This window comes from Narcine bancroftii, chromosome 5 (genome assembly GCF_036971445.1).
Source record: "Narcine bancroftii isolate sNarBan1 chromosome 5, sNarBan1.hap1, whole genome shotgun sequence".
In the NCBI taxonomy this organism is placed as follows: domain Eukaryota; kingdom Metazoa; phylum Chordata; class Chondrichthyes; order Torpediniformes; family Narcinidae; genus Narcine; species Narcine bancroftii.
The window spans coordinates 114,202,530-114,223,861 of record NC_091473.1 but is presented as its reverse complement, the minus strand read 5'-3'; the positions used below and the strand labels follow the sequence as shown (position 1 = coordinate 114,223,861).

The 21,332-nt window shown below is 38.9% G+C and overlaps 1 protein-coding gene across 15 annotated transcripts in view; it reads left to right on the top strand.

The window, feature by feature from the left end:
* Positions 1–21,332, top strand: part of LOC138763888 (ERI1 exoribonuclease 3-like) — a 453,927-nt gene that overhangs the window by 221,753 nt on the left and 210,842 nt on the right. For all 15 annotated transcript variants that reach the window (XM_069938825.1, XM_069938823.1, XM_069938827.1 and 12 more), the window contains one exon: positions 619–718. In XM_069938825.1, the coding sequence (XP_069794926.1) occupies positions 619–718 (100 nt within the window). The remainder of the gene's footprint in view (positions 1–618; positions 719–21,332) is intronic.

The following is a 21,332-nucleotide window of genomic DNA, read 5'->3' as shown; positions in this document are numbered from 1 at the left end:
GACTCCATATTTCACCTCTACTAACAATATAGCTATCATATCTACCATCCACCAAATGTATTACAATTTGCTAAGTTTCTCTATTTTAGCTTTCTTCTGAATTTTATGCAACCCGGATAAAGTCAGAGGAATATTTGCAAGGATAAAAGTCACTCTGTCACATTGTTGCTTTTGCCCTTAAATAATTCTTGTCTTCCACTCTACCACAAACCATTTTCTCTGCTATTTCCTTTCCCCATTTATTCTGGCTTTGTATTTCAGTGTAGAACAGGCCTTTTGTCCCACAATATTGTGATGACACACATAAACCTACTCCGTGATCAATTTAACGCTTCCCTCCTTCACTGTCCATAAACCCCTATTTTTCTTACATCCATGTACTTGTATATGAGTCTTTTAAATGACCCTACTATATCAACCTCAACCTCTATCTTTATAGTTACTCTTGTTAAATATTTTAAATTTCTTTCATCCTCCAATTCTGATGGAAATTTATTGATCTGAGATGTTTGGTCTGTTTTTCTCTGCCTTCATTCTGTCTGGCCTCTAAGTGTTTTCCAACATCCAATGAATTTTTCTTTCCCCTAATTCTTTATATCTCTTTGATTTGTTTTGCAGGCCTATAGCTTTGCCATGGGAAATTATCCAAAGAATGGACTGCCATTCATGATCAAAGGGTTGAATTTGCAACACATTGGAAAACTACATAGTGGGATCGGTGAGTAAATTAAAGTGACTATTCATTGAAAATCATCAACAAACTCGGACAATGCCGATGAAAGCCCAGATATGCATGTTATATTACTGTATTTCAAACACAGTCAAGGTGTACTGGAAATTGGTCTTAATCAAAATAAAGTAAAACTACAATTCTGTAATTAGTAAATTGTTTTTTGCTTATTCATTGCCATGACAGTTTCATGAAATTAAGGTTCTATCTAAAATTTTTGCTTGTTGATATTCGACAGATTATTGTTGCAATGCTTTTATACAAGAAAAATGTGATACGTTGAATACTTTAGAACCTAAAGAGTATGGCCTGTGTGATCCTAACATGTTTGCTTTTCCTGCCACATGTAATAAGAGCAGGGATGCAATATGAGCAAATCAGCTGCCTGTTATTTACCCTGCCTAATTTGGTTTCCTGCTGCTCATACGATAAGAACTTAAAAAGTCAAAGCTAATTGTAATTGCATCAGACAGGAACTTGTAAGAAGTATTTTGGGAGAGGCTGTCAGCAGGTAAAGGAACATCTAGCAAGTAGGACGGCTTTTAAAAGCGAGATGGGGAAGTTCAGGGCCAACATGTTCCTGTTAGAGTGTACTCCTTAAGTGTAAGAGTACACAAAGAGGGAAATCAGGAGGGCCAAAAGGGGACACAAGCGAGCTTTGGCAGGTAAGGTACAGGTTAATAATATACTGGGGATTGTACGTCATTTGGGTGTAATTGGGCAGCATGGGCTCGTGGGCTGAAAGGGCCTGTTACCGTGCTGTAGGTGTAAAAATTTTTTAAAAGATCAAATTTATAATGCTAATATATTTTTCAAGTGTATTAAGAACAAAAGATTAACTAAGGAGCCCTTAGTTCCCCTTAAAATATAATATGACTGTTTATTTGTGGAGCTACAGGAGTTGAGCAGAAACTTACATGGGTAATTCTCATTTAAATTTACCATGGAGAAGGTAATGAAATCAAGCGAATTCAGGGAAGAGATGTTCCAAAACATATACAAAATACAAAAGAGGGATTGTTAATCATAATGAATTCATTGTCATATACATTGTATAATATCTTGATGATCTTGAGGATCATAGAAGTGGATAAATTCTTGGCTGGCCAAGTGTATTCTCAGCTGGTGTTCTGGCAGAGATTTTTGTATCTTCCAAAACCACAAGCGAGGCACCAGAAGACTGGAGGGTGGCTAATATTGTGTATTTATTTAAGAATGGCTGGAAGAGCAAGAGTGAAACACAAAGTCAGCAGATACTGTGATTGTAGAAAAAAAAACACATCGAAATGCTGGTGGAGCTCAGCTGGTCTTGCAGCATCCATAGGAGATTAAAAAATATATTGCTGACATTTTGGGCCTGAGCCCTTATTCAATGAATAGGCAAAGAATGAACAAGCCAGGGAACTACAAGCTGGTAAACTGAACATCAGTGGAGGGTAAGCTTTTTGAGGAGATTTCAAGAGACAGGAGCTACCTGCATTTGGAAAGGGAAGGACTGATAAGACATAGTCAGCATAATTTTGTAAGTGGGAAATTGTGTCTCAATTTGATCGAGTATTTTTGCAGAGGTAACCAAGGGGATTGATGAGGGAAGGGTGGACATGGAGTTTAGCCAGACCTTTGTCAAGATCCCATATGGTAGGCTGACCTGGACAATTAGATAAGATGGGATCGTTAGCCAATTGACTACATTAGCTTGGAAGAAGACAGAGGGGGAGTAGAATTGGTGGTTTGTGATCAGTGGTGTGCTACAGGTAATGCAGCTTGGCCTCCTGTTATTTGTCATATCTATGAATGATTTGGGTGAGAATGTAGGTTGGTTTGTGGGATTATATCAAAATTGGTGGTGTGGTGCACAGTGGATAAGGTTATAACATAATCACAATTGACTGCAAAAAATGGGCCAAAGAATAGAAGGTAGAATTTAACTCAGACATGTGGAAAATTATGTGAAGTTAAACCAGGGCCAGATGTACACAATCAATAATTGAGTCCTGGGGACGTTTTTCACATAGATGGGGTGAATATATGGAACAAGCTGCCAAAGGAAGTGGTAGAGTGAGATACAATTACAATGTTGAAAAGACATTTGGGGAGCTACATGGAGAGGAAATGTATGGAGGGATATGGGCCATATACAGGTAAATGGATCAAGCTCAGGAAGGCACTGGGGTTGGCATAGATGAGTTGGACTGAAGGGTCTATTGCTGTGCTGTTTAAACATGTGACACTATGATTCTGTGTCCAATCTTACTCATAAAGTAGAAATGCCAAGTATGAATACTCTTATTTATTTTTTTACCTTATGTTATGGAAAATTGCAGTTCACAGCTCATGTATACATCCAAGGACTTTTCAAATGTTATGAGAGTTTCTGCCTCTATCATACTTTGAGGCACTGAATTCCAAACCCCTTACGACCATATGGATGAAAGTCCTATTTCTATTCCTCACCTCCCATCTAAAATTTCTGACAATAAAGTCCCTTATTTTAGATCCCTCTGCCAAGAGAAATGTCCTCAACATGTTTCCCATAATCATAAACTCTTCAATTATGTCTTCCTTCAGATTTCTCTATTCCAATGTTTCTACACAGTTAACATTTTCAATCCTTGCAACATTCTCATAAATCATCTCTCCTCTACTATTGTGATTTCCTGTCACAGGATTAACTGTGAGCAGCATCAAGCTGTCATCACATTCTTCTGTAATCTTTCTGTCCTTGCATTCCATGCCTCACCTAATAAATAAAAGTATCTTGTATGCTATTAACCACCATATTGATCTTATCCTGCTACCTCTGATATACACTCTAATGACTTTTTATTCTCCATACAATTCTCTTTATTCCTTTATTTTGTTGCTCTTCCCCAAGTACATTACCTCACACTTCAATCGATTAAATTTTGGTTTGCCTCTTTTTTTGCTCACCGGTTTCTCACCACTTTTATCCTCCTACCCACTTGATGGCTAATTTTTGATTGCATCATCTGAAAACTTCATTGCAGAAAAAAAATGGGACTGAGTACTGAACCTTGTGGAACTGCACTGGTGAAGTTATTCTTTGCTTCCTGCCACTGAGCCAAACCATGGAGTCAAATGCTACTCTTCCTCGAATCTTGTGCTTTTGTATTGCTCCTATACTACATGAGTTTTTTGAACAGCCTATCATGTGGGACCTTATCAAAGGTCTTCCTAAAATCCAAACATATGACACCACTCCTGTGGCTGGTGAGGATTCAATAAAAGTAGTCAGAGCTTCAACATTTTCCTCCTTTGCTTCTTTTAATACTCTAGGAAATACAGAATGTTTCCCCGTATCTGAAGCAAAAAGTTCAATTATCCAAACTTTTTTTTGATGGCAACATGACATCACAAGTTGAAAAAAATACACCCGACATGCTCAGGTGGGGCTCTGAAACGCTGTTTGCGCCAGTTTGGTAACATCAGAGCTCAGAACCAACTGGGAAGACAGATGCTGGATGCCAGCTCAGAGGAGCAGGCTGAAATCTTGAGCCATCAGTGAGTGACTAAAGGAAGTCGGCAGGCCAGGCAGCATGTGGGAAGATTGTCCTCGTTTCAGGTAACTCCCTCCCCTCTCTCTTTCCATTTCTTCTTTACTCTCCACTGCTCTTGGTTCTCTGCTGTCCCGCCATCATCAAGGAGATCAGCCTTCCGGGCAGGAGTGGGGATCTTGGGCTCCCGGGCAGGATAGATGACAGTGGTAGGGAGATGTCAGGGATCACCGAAGGCGGTGGGGAGGTGTCAGGGACGGGTGACAGCTGATCATCCGTTTTCTTCCATTAACTGATGTTGATGCTACTTATTTCTTTGGCTTGGCTTCGCGGACGAAGATTTATGGAGGGGGTAAAAAGTCCACGTCAGCTGCAGGCTCGTTTGTGGCTGACAAGTCCGATGCGGGACAGGCAGACACGGTTGCAGCGGCTGCAGGGGAAAATTGGTTGGTTGGGGTTGGGTGTTGGGTTTTTCCTCCTTTGCCTTTTGTCAGTGAGGTGGGCTCTGCGGTCTTCTTCAAAGGAGGTTGCTGCCCGCCAAACTGTGAGGCGCCAAGATGCACGGTTTGAGGCGTTATCAGCCCACTGGCGGTGGTCAATGTGGCAGGCACCAAGAGATTTCTTTAGGCAGTCCTTGTACCTTTTCTTTGGTGCACCTCTGTCACGGTGGCCAGTGGAGAGCTCGCCATATAACACGATCTTGGGAAGGCGATGGTCCTCCATTCTGGAGACGTGACCCATCCAGCGCAGCTGGATCTTCAGCAGCGTGGACTCGATGCTGTAAATCTACTTATTTAGTTATCCAAAAAATCCAGTTAACCAAAAAATGTACAGTCCCAAGCTTTTCGGATATGGGGAAAATGTACTGTATTTCATTCAGCCCTGGTTACTTACCCTTTTCAAAGAGGCAAAATTAATTCATGCCGTTATGAGCCCAGAGGACCCTAAATCCCAACAGCAATAGAAATTCACCATGACAAATGGTTACTTAAACAAAAGTCACTTTTAACTTTCTTTAAACATAAAAAGAATATCAAACTCCAACTTATTACTATTAACTTAACTAAATCTAACTTCTAATTCTAAGTGGACGTGTATGTAATGTGTGTACAAGTTCAGGAAGGTTCTTTGATTCACAGTCCAATCTCACTTCTCATTCCTCCAATTTCACCAGTATCAGGCAATTCTTATACTGTACGCAGAATTTAACATTTCAGAATTTTCACCAGGCTCTCTTCTTCTTTGGCTTGGCTTCGCGGACGAAGATTTATGGAGGGAGTAAATGTCCATGTCAGCTGCAGGCTCGTTTGTGGCTGACAAGTCCGATGCGGGACAGGCAGACACGGTTGCAGCGGTTGCAGGGGAAAATTGGTTGGTTGGGGTTGGGTTTTGGGTTTTTCCTCCTTTGTCTTCTGTCAGTGAGGTGGGCTATGCGGTCTTCTTCAAAGGAGGTTGCTGCCCGCCGAACTGTGAGGCGCCAAGATGCACGGTTTGAGGCGATATCAGCCCACTGGCGGTGGCTCTAGTGAAAAGGTAAATGGTTACTGCTTAGGAAGTTTTTCGGTTTCAGATAGAGATTTTTTGTTCGTTGGACACACACCAACTGATTTCCTCTAATCAGCCACTTCACTGTCTTGCCGAAGAAACTTGCCCCATCATGGTTTTCCAAACGATAACCTTTTCTTCCAGATCACCACAGAGTTTCTTGTTTCCCTTATTTCAGGAGAAACACTCTAGCCAGCCTTTTCCTCTTGTAAGGACCACAAGGGTTTTCAACAGGCTGAACTCAGAACTCACAATCTGTCTTCCAAATGGGGTTTTCAAGCAAGCTACCAGCTTGTTGTCATGCTGCAACTTCCAAAAGACGCTGCAGAACTCCAACTGAATTCTCTCTCTCTCTCTCTCTCTCTCTTTTTCTTAGAGAAAGCCTGTTTGGTCTTTTTTCTCTCTCTCTCTGCTTGCAAAACCACATGACCCTCTTTGCAGGACTCAAGACCCAGTCTCTGAAAGCTTATCAGTCTCTGAATGTGGACTGTTTCATTTTCACCTGCTTTTGAAGTTCCTTAGCAAAGCATTTCCAAAATAGCTTTTCTTTCTTTGGCTTGGCTTCGCGGACAAAGATTTATGGAGGGGTAAATGTCCATGTCAGCTACAGGCTCGTTTGTGGCTGACAAGTCCAATGCGGGACAGGCAGACACGGTTGCAGCGGAAAATTGGTTGGTTGGGGTTGGGTGTTGGGTTTTTCCTCCTTTGTCTTTTGTCAGTGAGGTGGGCTCTGCGGTCTTCTTCAAAGGAGGTTGCTGCCCGCCGAACTGTGAGGCGCCAAGATGCACGGTTTGAGGCGATATCAGCCCAGTGGCGGTGGTCAATGTGGCAGGCACCAAGAGATTTCTTTAGGCAGTCCTTGTACCTCTTCTTTGGTGCACCTCTGTCACGGTGGTGTCTCAGTGTCTCACTTTCAGCATTTTAAATGAGATGCGAAGTGTTGCTTTGTGAAGTGACCTACTCTCTAAACTCCCCACAATCTATCTTTTAGAAAACATATTTATATATATAATAGATATAATATCTGTCACAATGCTTTTGTGTTGCAATGTTTACCCCATCCAATATTTCACACTCATCCACTGTAACTACATCAGAAATATCCTTTCCTCTAGTGAAGTCATTCACAAAATCATAATTAAAAATCTTGGCCACTACTCCCCACTCTGCACTCTGGTTTCTTCATTGATTCCTGTTAGGCCACACTCTTACCTTTTATTATTGTCTTGCTCTTGATGTCGTTTTGAAACATTTTTGGATTTTCTTTAATTTCATTTGCCAGTATAATTTTCAAGCCTTCTTATTGCTTTCCAAATTTCCCTTTAATTTCACTTCTGCTCTCCTTAACTTTTTATATTTCCTGCTCTATTGAGCTCTCAATGCCCGACTAAACCTACTGGACTTTTCATATCCCACATTAATTCACTACCATTAGCAGTCCTGCGATTTTGTTTGTGAAAACATTGTTATGGTAAACCTGTTGAAACTCCTCACATTGTTGTCTCTTTTTTGCCATGTCATGTCTTTGTCTAATAAAATATGCTTATTCTAATAACTTCAATTTTATTTTTGTTCTTTTTCATGTCTATGCTAAATTTAACTGAAGCATGATTAGATAAAGAAAATTTAAAATTTAGATCTATAGTTTGTAACTCTTGCTTTGACCTCCGTAGCTGGCTGTTAAATTCGGCCTTAATATAGTTCTTACACTCATACTGTTAACGAAACATTGTGGCTCATCATTAAAATTAGTTTCAATTTCTTCCTTGTCAGTTTTCAAATATATAATTCAAGACTTTGTTTCCAATACATTTTTTTTTCTGGTATATGCTTCATCTTGGGGTGTGTTAATAGAGGTGAAACACTGCATCTAAAAGCTGTTATTGTCCCAAATTGTTAGCTCAGCACCTAGGAGATTCACATTTTTGGAGAGCACATCACAGCTAGAGGCATCTTTTCTGCAGAGCTTATGTTTTAATGTGCTTTCTTTACAGAGGACATTTTTTCTAATCATCTGAGTATCCCTTAAGTCCAGTAAAATTATTTTTAAGAACTGTTTATATGATTTTCCCCTTCTCAAAAATGGTGATGGACATGATAGAGTCTTCATCTTTTGCAAGTTTCATTTTGGAATTCCAACCAAATATGAAATTTGGGATTTTGCTCCTCATGCAAATTCATAGTCTGATTATTTTTCATTGATGCTGCACATTCCATGTCTTATGTTATGGTCTCATTATTGTAATTGAACGAGTGCCTGACACAAGGTGATTGTAGATCACCAGCATCTAGTGCGAATTAAAAGGTTCTCCAATAAAAATCTTACATACTTGCAACTTTTGTTTAATTGATTTTAGAGGTGAAGTTCAGTTTAAATTAGTGTAGTTCACTCTTTGCTGCATTTATAAAATATACACTAATGCTCACAGTACAGATGTTTTACTTTTAAGATCAAGAAAGATTTACAGTCTCTGTTATATGCATGACTCTTGTTAACATAGCATATACAATGATCTGAGAGGGTTGAATATATTTTTTTCTTTAATCCCTTGCCTGGTTGTAAATGCGAAGGCTTTAAAAAAGTCTTCACAGTGATTGAACAAAAAATGTTTTTTTGATCATACCTTGGGCTAAACATGATTTGGTTCCACATGTTAGGAGACTATTCCTGATGCCCTCTGTCAGTTTCTAATTCAACTGCACCCATTATTTACAGGCTTCTGAGGAGGTTTATTACAAATTGAACAAAGCATTTCTATTAAGAACTCGTTTGTGCAGAAAGTGATCACCATCAATCCCAATCTTCATGTAAAAAAAATGAAATTGATCGTGTCATTGTAAAAATTATAAAATCAATTTAAAGAAGCAGTGCTGTTAGAATATTGACCTAAAATTCATAATTAAATCAAATTTAATTTTTTTCGCATCTTTCAATGACAACATTTAATTCACCAAATCCCCATCAGATTGATCTTGTCAAAAATTGAAAGTATGAAAACTTTCACAGTTCTCTTAACTTTCGTTGAACAGCAACTCTTTTAAACTATAGAAAGTACTACGGTAAATTGTCTCGATTGCAATTCATGGTCTGTTTAATCAAACTCAGTTTTCAGCCCTCTTGCAGTTCACTCAATGCTCAGTTAACTTCCATCTATCCTTGTACCATCTTCATGTACCTGCAGCATTAGAATCATAAACAGAGAAGTTCAATGTGTAATTTGAGAAGTACAGACAGAGAATTGAGAGGAGATTGGGCCTAATTCAGCTTCAGATCTCATCACAATCTTTATCCAAGCACAGACCACGCATCAAAGAACTCTGGTCACAGTGGTCAGCAATCATCAATGGAAGAACATTCCTATCATCTAGGACATCACTGCAGGTGTTTCTCACAGCATTGTCCCATGTTTAGTCGTTAGCTGCTTCATCAGAACAGCAAAAGTAGGAATGTTTGCTGATAAATTGTGCAGAGTTCAGTTCTTTTTATTCTTTCTTTGGCTTGGCTTCGCGGACAAAGATTTATGGAGGGGTAATGTCCACGTCAGCTGCAGGCTCGTTTGTGGCTGACAAGTCTGATGCGGGACAGGCAGGCACGGTTGCAGCGGTTGCAAGGGAAAATTGGTTGGTTGGGGTTGGGTGTTGGGTTTTTCCTCCTTTGTCTTTGGTCAGTAGGGTTGGCTCTGCGGTCTTCTTCAAAGGAGGTTGCTGCCCGCCGAACTGTGAGGCGCCAAGATGCACGGTTTGAGGCGATATCGGCCCAGTGGCGGTGGTCAATGTGGCAGGAACCAAGAGATTTCTTTAGGCAGTCCTTGTACCTCTTCTTTGGTGCACCTCTGTCTTGGTGGCCAGTGGAGAACTCGCCATATAACACGATCTTGGGAAGGCGATGGTCCTCCATTCTGGAGACGTGACCTACCCAGAGCAGTTGGATCTTCAGCAGCGTGGATTCGATGTTGTCGGCCTCTGCCATCTCGAGTACTTCGATGTTGGTGATGAAGTCGCTCCAATGAATGTTGAGGTTAGAGCGGAGACAACGCTGATGGAAGCGTTCTAGGAGCAGTAGGTGATGCCAGTACAGGACCCATGATTCGGAGCCGAACAGGAGTGTGGGTATGACAATGGCTCTGTATACGCTAATCTTTGTGAGGTTTTTCAGTTGGTTGTTTTTCCAGACTCTTTTGTGTAGTCTTCCAAAGGTGCTATTTGCCTTGGCGAGTCTGTTGTCTATCTCATTGTCGATCCTTGCAGCCGAGATAGGTAAACTGGTTGACCGTTTTGAGTTTTGTGTGCCCGATGGAGATGTGGGGTGGTAGTCATGGTGGGGAGCTGGCTGATGGAGGACCTCCGTTTTCTTCAGGCTGACTTCCAGGCCAAACATTTTGGCAGTTTCCGCAAAACAGGACATCAAGCGCTGAAGAGCTGGCTCTGAATGGGCAACTAAAGCGGAATCGTCTGCAAAGAGTAGTTCACGGACAAGTTGCTCTTGTGTCTTGGTGTGAGCTTGCAGGCGCCTCAGATTGAAGAGACTGCCATCCGTGCGGTACCGGATGTAAACAGCGTCTTCATTGTTGAGGTCTTTCATGGCTTGCTTCAGCATCATGCTGAAGAAGATTGAAAAGAGGGTTGGTGCGAGAACGCAGCCTTGCTTCACGCCATTGTTAATGGAGAAGGGTTCAGAGTGCTCATTGCTGTATCTGACCCGACCTTGTTGCTTTTCGTGCAGTTGGATAACCATGTTGAGGAACTTCGGTGGGCATCCGAGGTGCTCTAGTATTTGCCAAAGCCTTTTCCTACTCACGGTGTCAAAGGCTTTGGTGAGGTCAACAAAGACTTTGCCCTCAGTTCTTTTTATAACTCCTCAACAAATGAAGCAATTTGTGCCTGGATGGGGTAAGACCTACAGTAAGTAACATTCAGGCATGGGTTGATAATGTGGGAAGTAAATCCTTCATGACCGAAGTGCCAGGGAATGATTAAATCCAGCAAAGGAGAGCCTAACTATTCACTGACATTATCATTGCTGTTTGAATTACCAGTGTTGTTTTACTCAGAGCTAATGAGTATCATAAGATCATTAATTTATTATTAAAAGGAAGGCTCATTTGCAATTCATTCATCTGGGATGATGATAGGAAGCAATCCATTGTAGCATCCAGCTGTTTTGTCAAATCCTTTCACACTTTCTGCTTTGGCAATTTGCATTCATTCTTCAGGGAAAAGGGGGCATTGTTTCTTATGAATGCTAAACATCTGGGTACTTAGGCTGTTTAATGGAAAGTTAAGAGTCAACTGCTCAAGGAACTATATTAGATCATAGTGGACAACAATTTTTTCTCATAGGGAAGTTTGGATTTTTAATCACAATCTGACATTGTTATTACTTGCAACAGTTTTGATTACAGTTTTTTTTAAAAAAGAATTCAAATTCTCAAATGACCCAAGTGAGACTTAAACACATTTCTGTCTGGTTTCCTGTGGATTAGTTGTCTCATAACAAAATCTCTATTACTGTAACCTAATCTACAGTGCAAAATTATTTTATTTCTGTGGTCTTTTCAACAGGATGTGTGGAGAAGAATCTTGCTGCATGAGTCCTTACACTTTCCTGTTGATCTTTGACAAATTTTGAAGATTAGAAACACTTCCTAATGTTCAATAATGCCATTTTTTTTCCCTTTGATTTTCTCAAAAGTCAAACTTCTTTTACCTGAAATTAGCTTCTTGGCTGTTTTCTGCATTGCCTCCAGCCCATTCAGTATTTCTCATTTCCAAATACTAAACTGCACACAGTATTGAAATAGTAGCTTGACCAGAACACTATAAATGTTCAAATTAAAACAGAAAGTGCTATAAATACTCAGCAGGTCAGGTAGTGTCTACGCAGAGCAAAAAACAGAATTAACAATTGGATGGATGTCCTTTCAACAGATTCATTATTTTATTCTGACAGCAAAACTTCTCTCCTAAAGAAACTCAATGGTTTCTATGCCCGATTTGAAGGCATTAACAGCAAAGAACCACACCTTCACATCCCCTGTCGTTCCCATCCTGTCCATATCTGAGGATACAGCCCACATGGAGTACCTAGCTGAATGCTAAAGATCTGTGCTGATCAACTTACCAAGGTATTTACCAATATCCAGCAGGGGATGGTACCCACCTGTTTCAAACAGGTGTCGATCAAACTGGTGCCCAACCTGCCTTAACAACTGTCAATCAGTTGTACTTACATCAACAGAGATGAAGTGTTTTGAAAGGGTGGTGATGAAGCAGATCAGCTCCTGTCTGAGCAGTGATAATGGATCCATTCCAGTTTACTTATCAAGGCAACAAAGCCCTGGAACATCTAGACAGAAAGGATGCATACATCAGGATGCTCTTTATTGACTACAGTTTGGCATTTAAAACCATCATCCCCTCAAAACTGATTGGCAACTCCAAGACCTGGGAGTTAACAACCCACTGCATAATTGGATAATTGATTTCCTCACCTCCAGACCACAATCAGTGAAGATTGGTAAGAACTTCCCACCATATTCTCCATCAGTACCGGCGCATCAAAGGGCTGCATTCTTAGCCTCCTTCTCTACTCACTTTACGTACATGACTGTGCAGCTCGGATTAATAGCACCATTTACAAATTTGCATGACGATACCACGGTAGTAGGTTGTATAAAGGAAGGGGATGAGTCAACATACAGGATGGAGATTAAAAACTTAGCTGAATGGTTTTAATAACAACCTTGCACCCAATGTCACCAAACCTAAAAAGCTGATTGTTGACTTTAAGGGAAGGAAAGCCAGAAGTAAACCGTCCAGTTATCATTGGGGACTTCTTCAGGAGTTTGCGGAGGTTTGGTATGACATCAGAAAACCTGGCAAGTTTCTACAGATGTATGGTGGAAAGTTTGCTGACCGGCTGCATCATAGTCTGGTATGGGGACACCAATACCCCTGTTAGTAAAGCCATCCAAAAGGTAGTGGACACAGCCCAGGACATCACAGGCAAAAATCCTCCCCAATAATGAGTTCATCTGCAGGGAACACTGCTGTTGGAGAGTATTCAGCACATGGTCTGTTCTCGCTGCTACCATCAGAAAATAATTATAGGTGCAACAAGACTTGCACTACCAGGTTCAGGCAACAGACTCCTCAACAACAAACTCAATTAGGGACTAATTAACTACAGATTATAACATAATTCCATCACACGTACAAGTATGAGTCCTTATTTCTTTGTAAAGGGATTTTGAGGGTGGACAGGGACACAGACCCTTACTCACAGAAACCATTTTGAAAGTCGAAATGCCTGCTATTACATTGTTGGCTAAAGCTGTGTAAACAGCCACAAAAACTGAAGTGATTCTTCATTGAGCCTAAGACGATAGTGTTTACTGAGAGATGGCATCTGTTCAAACATGCATGTTTTTGCTTAAATGACCTGTGCAGACAGGCCAGAGTCCTCTGTTCACGATTCATACATTTGAAGTGGTTTGAAGAAACTTTAAAGAAAGCAGTGATATCATGAGATTTTGACACTGCAAAAAGCTGCATTTTAATATTGTACCAAGAAACATCTGAGGTCAGAAATTCAGTAGTCTCCCGTCAGAGAGAAACTGTTGGTGTTGTATTCTTTTAATCATGGGAGATGCACTAAATCAATGTTAAGGAAAAGCCGCTCACTGCAGCTGTGTTTTTGAAAAGGGACTGTGTCCATTTTCACATGGCCACTTCACGTAACCCTTGCCTGGGATTGTGAAATTATTGTGGAAGAAAGCATAAGTTCTGAAACCTCCATGCAATAGAGGTAATTCATTCATAAGAAGAAAGAATTCACTGAAAACAACTCTACAAGAACTTCATGAGTTTTGAGAAGTCTGAGGCCTCACACCTACTCTATAATTACTTTTGAGCAACAATTTAAAGAATCTGAGTTTCAACACAAAACTGACTGAACATCTCTCTCTCACACATGCACTTGTGCATCGAAGGGTTAAATTATTATTATGTAAGATTTTTTTATTATTAATAAAAATGATCATTTTGAAGATACCATTGTCTTGGTGAATTAATATTGCTGCTGGTCTTGTATGAAACAAAATTGGGGCCTCATCTGCGATTCAACCAAAATTGAAGCTGATTGTTCAATTTGCTTGGTTAAATTTCTTTTTCAAAGCCGATTAAAAGGCTTGTGTGTGTGGAATTAGCAGCAGTGGATATAGATAAGTTTTTAGAATTGCCAATCTTTGCAGATTTGAAGGGGCTGAAAAAGGAGGAGTTGTTGCTTATTGTTCAAAAGTTGGCACTTATGGAGATAGAAGCATCAGTGAGGAAAATTGAGATCCAAAGAATTATGATTGAACATAATGTAAAAGAGAAGATTTTTGGAGAGGAGTCAAAATATTTTTCTGATAGTAAATCTCTTGAGCAGCAGTTCGAGCTGAGACAAATGGAGTTAGAAAAATATAGAATTGAGAGAGAGAAAGATGAAAGGCAGAATGAGTTAGAAAAACAGAATTCAGGTGAAAGAAGCAGAGAAACAAAAAGAAGAAGCAGAAAAACAAAGAGTAGAAGGAGAAAAACAAATAGAAGAGGGAGGAAGAAAAGAGAGGAAGCCAAAAAGCAAAGTCAATTTTTAATAAACTTAGGAAAGCATAAAGCTGAGGAAGGAGAAAATCAAAGGGAGTTTTGAAAGTAAGAAGAGAGAAGGAAATCAATTTCTTGGTTCTCATGTGCATTTTATGTCTAGTAGACAGTTGATGTTAGTTGAGGAAGTTAAAAGGTGTGTTCCTAATGACATAAAAGCATATTTTGATGTAAAGGGAATGATAACTTGACAAGAGTCTTCTAAATTACCAGATGAGTATGTTTTAACTCACAAGGTTAGATTTATACCCAATGGAATTTTCCAAAAGGGTAATATGAAATATCCATCTAAGGTTGAAAATAAATGGTGAAGTAGTGCTAGAGTTAAAGAAGAATGGAAGCAAGAAAAAGAAAAATCTTTGGATCAATTGTGCAACTATTATAGGAAGCCTGTTCATATAATAGCAAATTGTCCTGTGTTAAAGAAAAGTAAGGAAAAGAAAGCAGCACCAGATGCTTGTATTCAAAGAGATGAAACACATGGAAGTAAGGAAAGGGCTGGTTCTGCTGGTAAAATTAGGAATGAATTCCAAGCTTTTGTGTGAAAAGGTAAGGTTTCATTAAAGGAAGATTCACCACAGGTGACCATAAACCTCCTTTGAGATACTGGGCAGTCCAGTCATTCACGATAGACAGTGTTTTGAAGTTTAGTGATAAGACTCCCATGAATTTGATTTGAGGTTTGGGCTGTGATTCGGAATTGATATCTCTGCACAAGATATTGTTGGAATCAGCACTAGTTAATGAACCTGTTATAGAAATCAGATCAAGTTTACCAGTGGATGGGATTTTGTTGTTATTAGTAAATGAGTTGGCAGTGTCCTTGCAGTGAAGTTAATAGATAAGCCAGTCATTGATGAGACAGACAGTTTTGGATATATACCCAGCTTGGGGAGTAACGCAGGCCATGGCAAACAGCTTGCTAGTGAAACAGTGATGTACAAAATGAATTCTGTGACCGTGCACAGCAGCTGAAAAATAATTTGTCATTATCTATAAAGGAGCTAATAGAGAGACAGAAAAGAGATCCTTATCTTACTGAAGTGAGAGATAAGCTCTCTGCTGACAAAATTAAGAAAGTGCCAGTTGAATATTATTTCAAAGAAGGTGTGTTAATGAGGAAGTGGAGATCACCTGATATCCCTGCCAATGAAGAACGGACAGTTGTTCACCAGGTTGTAGTTCTTAAAGCGTGGAGGGATGAGATTTTAACCTTGGCTCATAATACGCCTTTAGGTGGTTATCTTGAGGTAAAGAAAACTATCTATAAAATTATGAAACAATTTTATTGGCCTAGTTTAAGAAAAAATGTTGTGACATTTTGTCAGACCTGTCACATTTGTCGCGTTGCGGGAAACCTAATCAAGGTCCCATAGTGGCTCCTTTAAAACCTATTCCTGCTTTTGATAAACCTTTTTCTAAAGTTATTGTGGATGGTGTAGGCTCACTGCCCAAGACAAAAGCTGAAAATGAATATTTGTTTGTGTACAGCTTCCAAATTTCCAGGAGTCCTACCACTTTAAAATATTAAAGTGCTCTTGTGAAATTTTTCACTTTAGTTGGTCTGCCTCAAGAGATACAATCCGATCAGGGGAGTAATTTTATGTCAGGATTATTTCAACAGTTAGTTTATAGATTGAGAGCTAAACAGATCACATCATCTGCATATCATCCAGAATCTCAAGAGGCTTGGAACGATTCCATTGAACCCCGAAAACCATGATGGGAACCTATCATTTTGAGAATGAGAAGGATTGGGACGATGGTGTCCATTTGCCCTTGTTTTCAGTGAGAGTCTATACAAGAATCATTAGGTTTTAGTTCTTTTGAGTTGGAGTTTGGACATAAAGTTAGAGTACCTTTAATGCTGTTGAAGGAACAATGGGTTAATAAGGATGTGCTGTTGGATTGTTTCAAAGTTTCAAAATTGTTTGCAGAAAATCTGAAAGATAGCTGAGAAAATTTAAAAGTGGCTCAAGATAAAAATGAAAGTCTGGATGATAAGAGAGAGAGAATTTTTAAACTGGGGATAAAGTTTTAATTCTGTTCCCAATAAATTCTAATCCTCTTAGAGCAAGATTTTCAGGACTGTATGATGTAGAATCCAAGGTAAATGAAGTTAACCACATAGTTAAAACACCCAATCAAAGACATAAAACACAGAGTTGCCATGTCAACATGTTAAAACCCTATTTTGAGAATTTGGATGTTAGCTGGAAGCAAACCTTCACCAGGGGTATTAGTTATTTACAAAACTGAGGACAAAACTGATCATGCAACAATACAAGCTGATTCTTGTCAGGGTCACTTAAAAGAAAACATTGTTCCATTTCATCTATCTAATTCAAGTACTTTGCATAATTTGGACGAGAAGTTAGCTCATTTGCAACCCCAGGAAAAGGAACAAATGAAACAATTCTCCCACATTTACCACAGAGAACTTCACTAGCTTGGTATGATGTTGGAGATGTAAAACCTATCAAACAACTTCCATATGGAATGAATGTTGAAAAGTGTAAACTGATAGATCAAGATTATTAGACACTCTTATTTCAGATTGGAGTTCACTTTGTGTCCTGGTGCCTAAATCAGATGGACTGTTAGAATTTGCACTGATTATAGAAACGTTAATGTGGTAACAAAAATAGATGCGTATCCTATCCCTAGGGTGGATGATTGTGTGGATAAAGTTAAAAATGCTACATTTCTTAAGAAAATAGACTTATTAAAAGTTTACTGGTATGTAGGGAAATTTCAGCATTTGTAACACCGTCAGGTTTATATGAATACAATGATTTTCTTTGCCGTCCCTGAATTGCACAGTCAGTTTGTTTACATTCATAATCTGTTTACTGTTCTTTTGATTGTTTACATGTTCACGCTGTGTTCTGTTTATATTTAGCACTACCAATTAGTGGTAATTCTGCCATCTGTCATCCTTCTGTAGCCTGCAGGATAAAGGAATCTCAGGGTTGTATGTGAATGTCATGTGTGTACTCTGACAATAAATCTGAAATCTGCTCATTCAAATGGTTCCACGTCGTTTTGGATTTCAGTCAATGTTCAGAATTGGTTTGATAATTTAATATTGAGTGATGGTGGTCTTTTAGGTCTTTTCAGATTCAACATTAATAATTTGAAGATCATTCCATTTTTTTCCCTTACCACAGAAATCCAGCATTTTGCACTTGTCTTCGATAATTACAAATATCACATGTATTATTTGCAGAATGTCTTCAATATTCACCCCATATTTTCATCTTTTCAATTTTACTTGATTCCCACTTTGTTTTCAACTGCAGAGTTGACCGCTTCATCCAGTTTCTGTTTAATTCTAACATGAAGCCTTTAGACAGTCCACTCAAAGCTCTCCCCATTTACCCCCTGTTGGACATAAATCTAAACAAATACCCATTGTTTTCTTTCCTTTAGTTAGTTTCTTATCTAAAATTAGGACTCATGGGATTTACGGAAATAACATGCATTTTTTATGATGAAGGATTTATTAGCATGGATTGAGAATTTCTTAATGGACAGGAAACAGAGTAGTAATAAACTGATCTTTTTTGAGGATTGCAACTGCTTAAATTGTGCAAAAATTAGAGATGGACTCCAAGTCTTTGCTATCTATAGCAATAGCTTTGATAAGGTGATGGCATTGGTGATCATAGAAAGCAAGTTGGGAGACCAAGGTGTAAGGAGAATGAAGTGATTGGAGAAGATGGAAAATGGTGTGCAAGAAGAAAACCATGAAATTGAGTATTTTAGGGTGAAAGAAAAAGTAAAAATTATTTTAGAGATCGAAGAAAGCATAAATACTGTAGTAGTATTCTGAAGATTGTTGTCTTTTTACGCAAATCATGGAACATTAACATTCATTTACACAAACATAAATATAAATTTTAACTGCAAGAGCTTGGAGTATAAGAACAAGGATGTTATGCTTCAAATAAAGAGGGCTTTAAGACCATAAGACATAGGAGCAGAAATAAGCTGTTCAGCCCATCGAGTCTGCCCCGCCATTTAATCATGAGCTGATCCATTTTTCCACTCACCCACACTGCCTGGCCTTCTCTCCATAACTTTTGATGCCCTGGCTAATTAAGAACCAATCAATCTCTGCCTTACATGCACCCAATGATCTGGCCTCCACAGACACCTGTGGCAACAAATTCCATAGATTTACCACCCTCTGGCTGAAGAAATTCATATGCATCTTTGTTTTTGCCGGACACCCTTTAATCCTGAAGTTGTTTTAAACTTTCCCACCATGGGAAACAGCCTTTCAACATCTACTCTGTCCATGCCTTTCAAGGTCACAATGTTTCAATGAGATCCCCCCCCACTGGGATTGCACGTAGAGTGCAGGAAGCATATCTGTAAAAGTATTCTTGAATGACTGAAATGTTTTAATGATCCCTCCATCTATTTTATGGAGATTAGAATATCCCCTCAATTTTTAAAAAATTGGATGTACAGAATGGTAAAAGGCTCTTTTGGCCCACAAGACCATGCAGACCAATTGCACCCAATTGACCTACAACCCTGTGTGTTTTGAAGGGTGGAAGGAAGCCAGAGCACCTTAAGGTAACCCACACAGACATAGGGAGAACATACAAGTTCTTTACAGACAGTGGTAGATTCAAATCCTGGTCGCTGGCACTGTAATAGCATTGTGCTAACTGCCATGCTAACCATGCCACCAAGTACTTTTTGAAATAATAACTTCAATGAGCTCCATTTATAGAGACATATTGCTCGCTCCTTCTTTGTATATTACAAGCTAAAATGTTTATTGGGTAATTCTTGATTTTCATTGCTTTCAAAAGCAATTCAAGTAATTAAATGTCCAGTGTGCTAACTTTGGCAGGAAAAGTTGGTGCACATGAAATTTATTTTTCAAACCATTTAAATTGAAGATGGAGTTCCTGTTATGCATATACAACAAATAAGCAGCCCCTGGTCAGAAAATTACGCACATATGTTGAAGTACGATGAAGGCAGAGTAATTATTGCACTTAAAATACCGGAGAAATAATCGGTTCAGTCTCTTGTATCCTGGTCTCTTCTTTAAGAACATGCGATTTGGATATTTCATCTCTTTTTACGAGGGTTTGAAAGGGGTAGAAAAAATGATGGATATTGGAGCAAATAAATATGTGAGAGAAAGCCATCTCAATCTCTTATATCCATTTGTCCTACATTCCGTGACTCATTCTTTGTTTTTCTAGACTTATTGCTAGTCTTGTGCTGTTTCCTTTTCTTCTCTCCAAGGGCACCTTAAACTCTGAATTTCAAAACCATAAAATTAATCAAATGCTCAAAGTGCCAATATTTTTAGTTTTGAAGTCTATTTTGTTTCACTGATACGTCTCAGATTTGCCTCAAGTACAGTGACTATAGGAAGCTGTTTAATTTAGTAGCAGTAATCCCCCACCACAAAAGTGTCAAATCAATACAAGTTAAAGAGATTAATTATTTAGAACCCACCAGCTTTTAATTAGTTCGCTATTTCTGAAGAATGGATTTAGTTACAATATTGATGTGCAACAGTAGAGTTACCTCATTGTGAAACTCCGACTGTGGAAAGTTTTTCTGCATCTTGAGCTATTTCAGCAGAATATTCTTATTGTGGTTACTGTAGGCAGTTGGAAGAAATCATCTGTATTTTCCTCCAAAAGGAACTTTTTTTTTAAAACAAATACCTATCACTCAAGTCTTCAAATTCAAGCCAGAGCTTGAATTTTAAAACAAGCATGTTCATATTTTTATTATTACCAAAATTAATTGGACCAAAATTTTGGTTTACTTGTAGCAGAATGGAGATGCCAATGCTGCAGTATGATGAAGATTTTAAATCATAGAACAATGAACAGTACAGCAGGGGAACAGGTCCTTTGACCCACAATGTCAGTGCCGGCCAGAATGCTAAATTAAGCTGATCCTACCTGCCTGCACATGATCCATATCCATCCATTTCCTGCACGTTCATCTGTGTTTAAAAAAAATGGACTTGTGCATTGTTTTTAAACTTCTGCTCTCTGGTTTTGACATTTCCACCCTGGGGGGGGGGGAAAAAACTCTGCCTATCTCCACTTGTTGTGTGTTTCATAATTTTATCAAATTAAGTAGTGTTGAAAGCAGTTAATTATCTGGATAGTAATAGTCCTATCTTTTATCCACAAGACAACCTGGCAATTTTCCATCATCTTAGTGTAGGTATCAATGTTATAACTGTGCTGGAACAATTTAGCTGAATAACTGGCAAATTTTAAACTAGAATTAATACACTAGATGAATAACTTTATTAATCTATTTAACTAGATTAATATACGAGTGTGATGCCACTAAGAAACTGTTGGTAGTGAGCTCTGAAGTCGAGCAACAAGAATATATTTTGTGCCTTTTTTATTCTTAGCAATTCTTCCAGATATTTTTCCACAGAACCAAAATTTTGTCGGAGTCATCGAGTTGAAATCAGGACACTATATATCATAGTATATTTGTGAGTGTACTGTGATAAGTGGGCATTCATTTTCCATAATTCTGTCAATTGGGAGAGAAGTATTGTTAACCATTTGTGATTTCAGGTGTGCATGGCAGCATTCTTATATTTATGGAAAGTGGATGAGAAAAGGGAGTGCTTTTCAAGTTGTGAAAGGCAATGGTGCAATTTAGCCTTTTGAACAAGAATGGTTGGAAATTCTAATGGTGGAATTGTAGAACTGAAACAATAACTGTTTTATTTCCACAGAGACTGCCCGACCAGCAATATTTCTTGCATTTTCTGATTTTATTTCAGATTTACAACATATGCATTTTTTGACTTTCTGTGACTTTTACCCTTTTCCATTTTGATGTAAATTTCCTCCTGGCAGAGGAAAGTCATTATTATT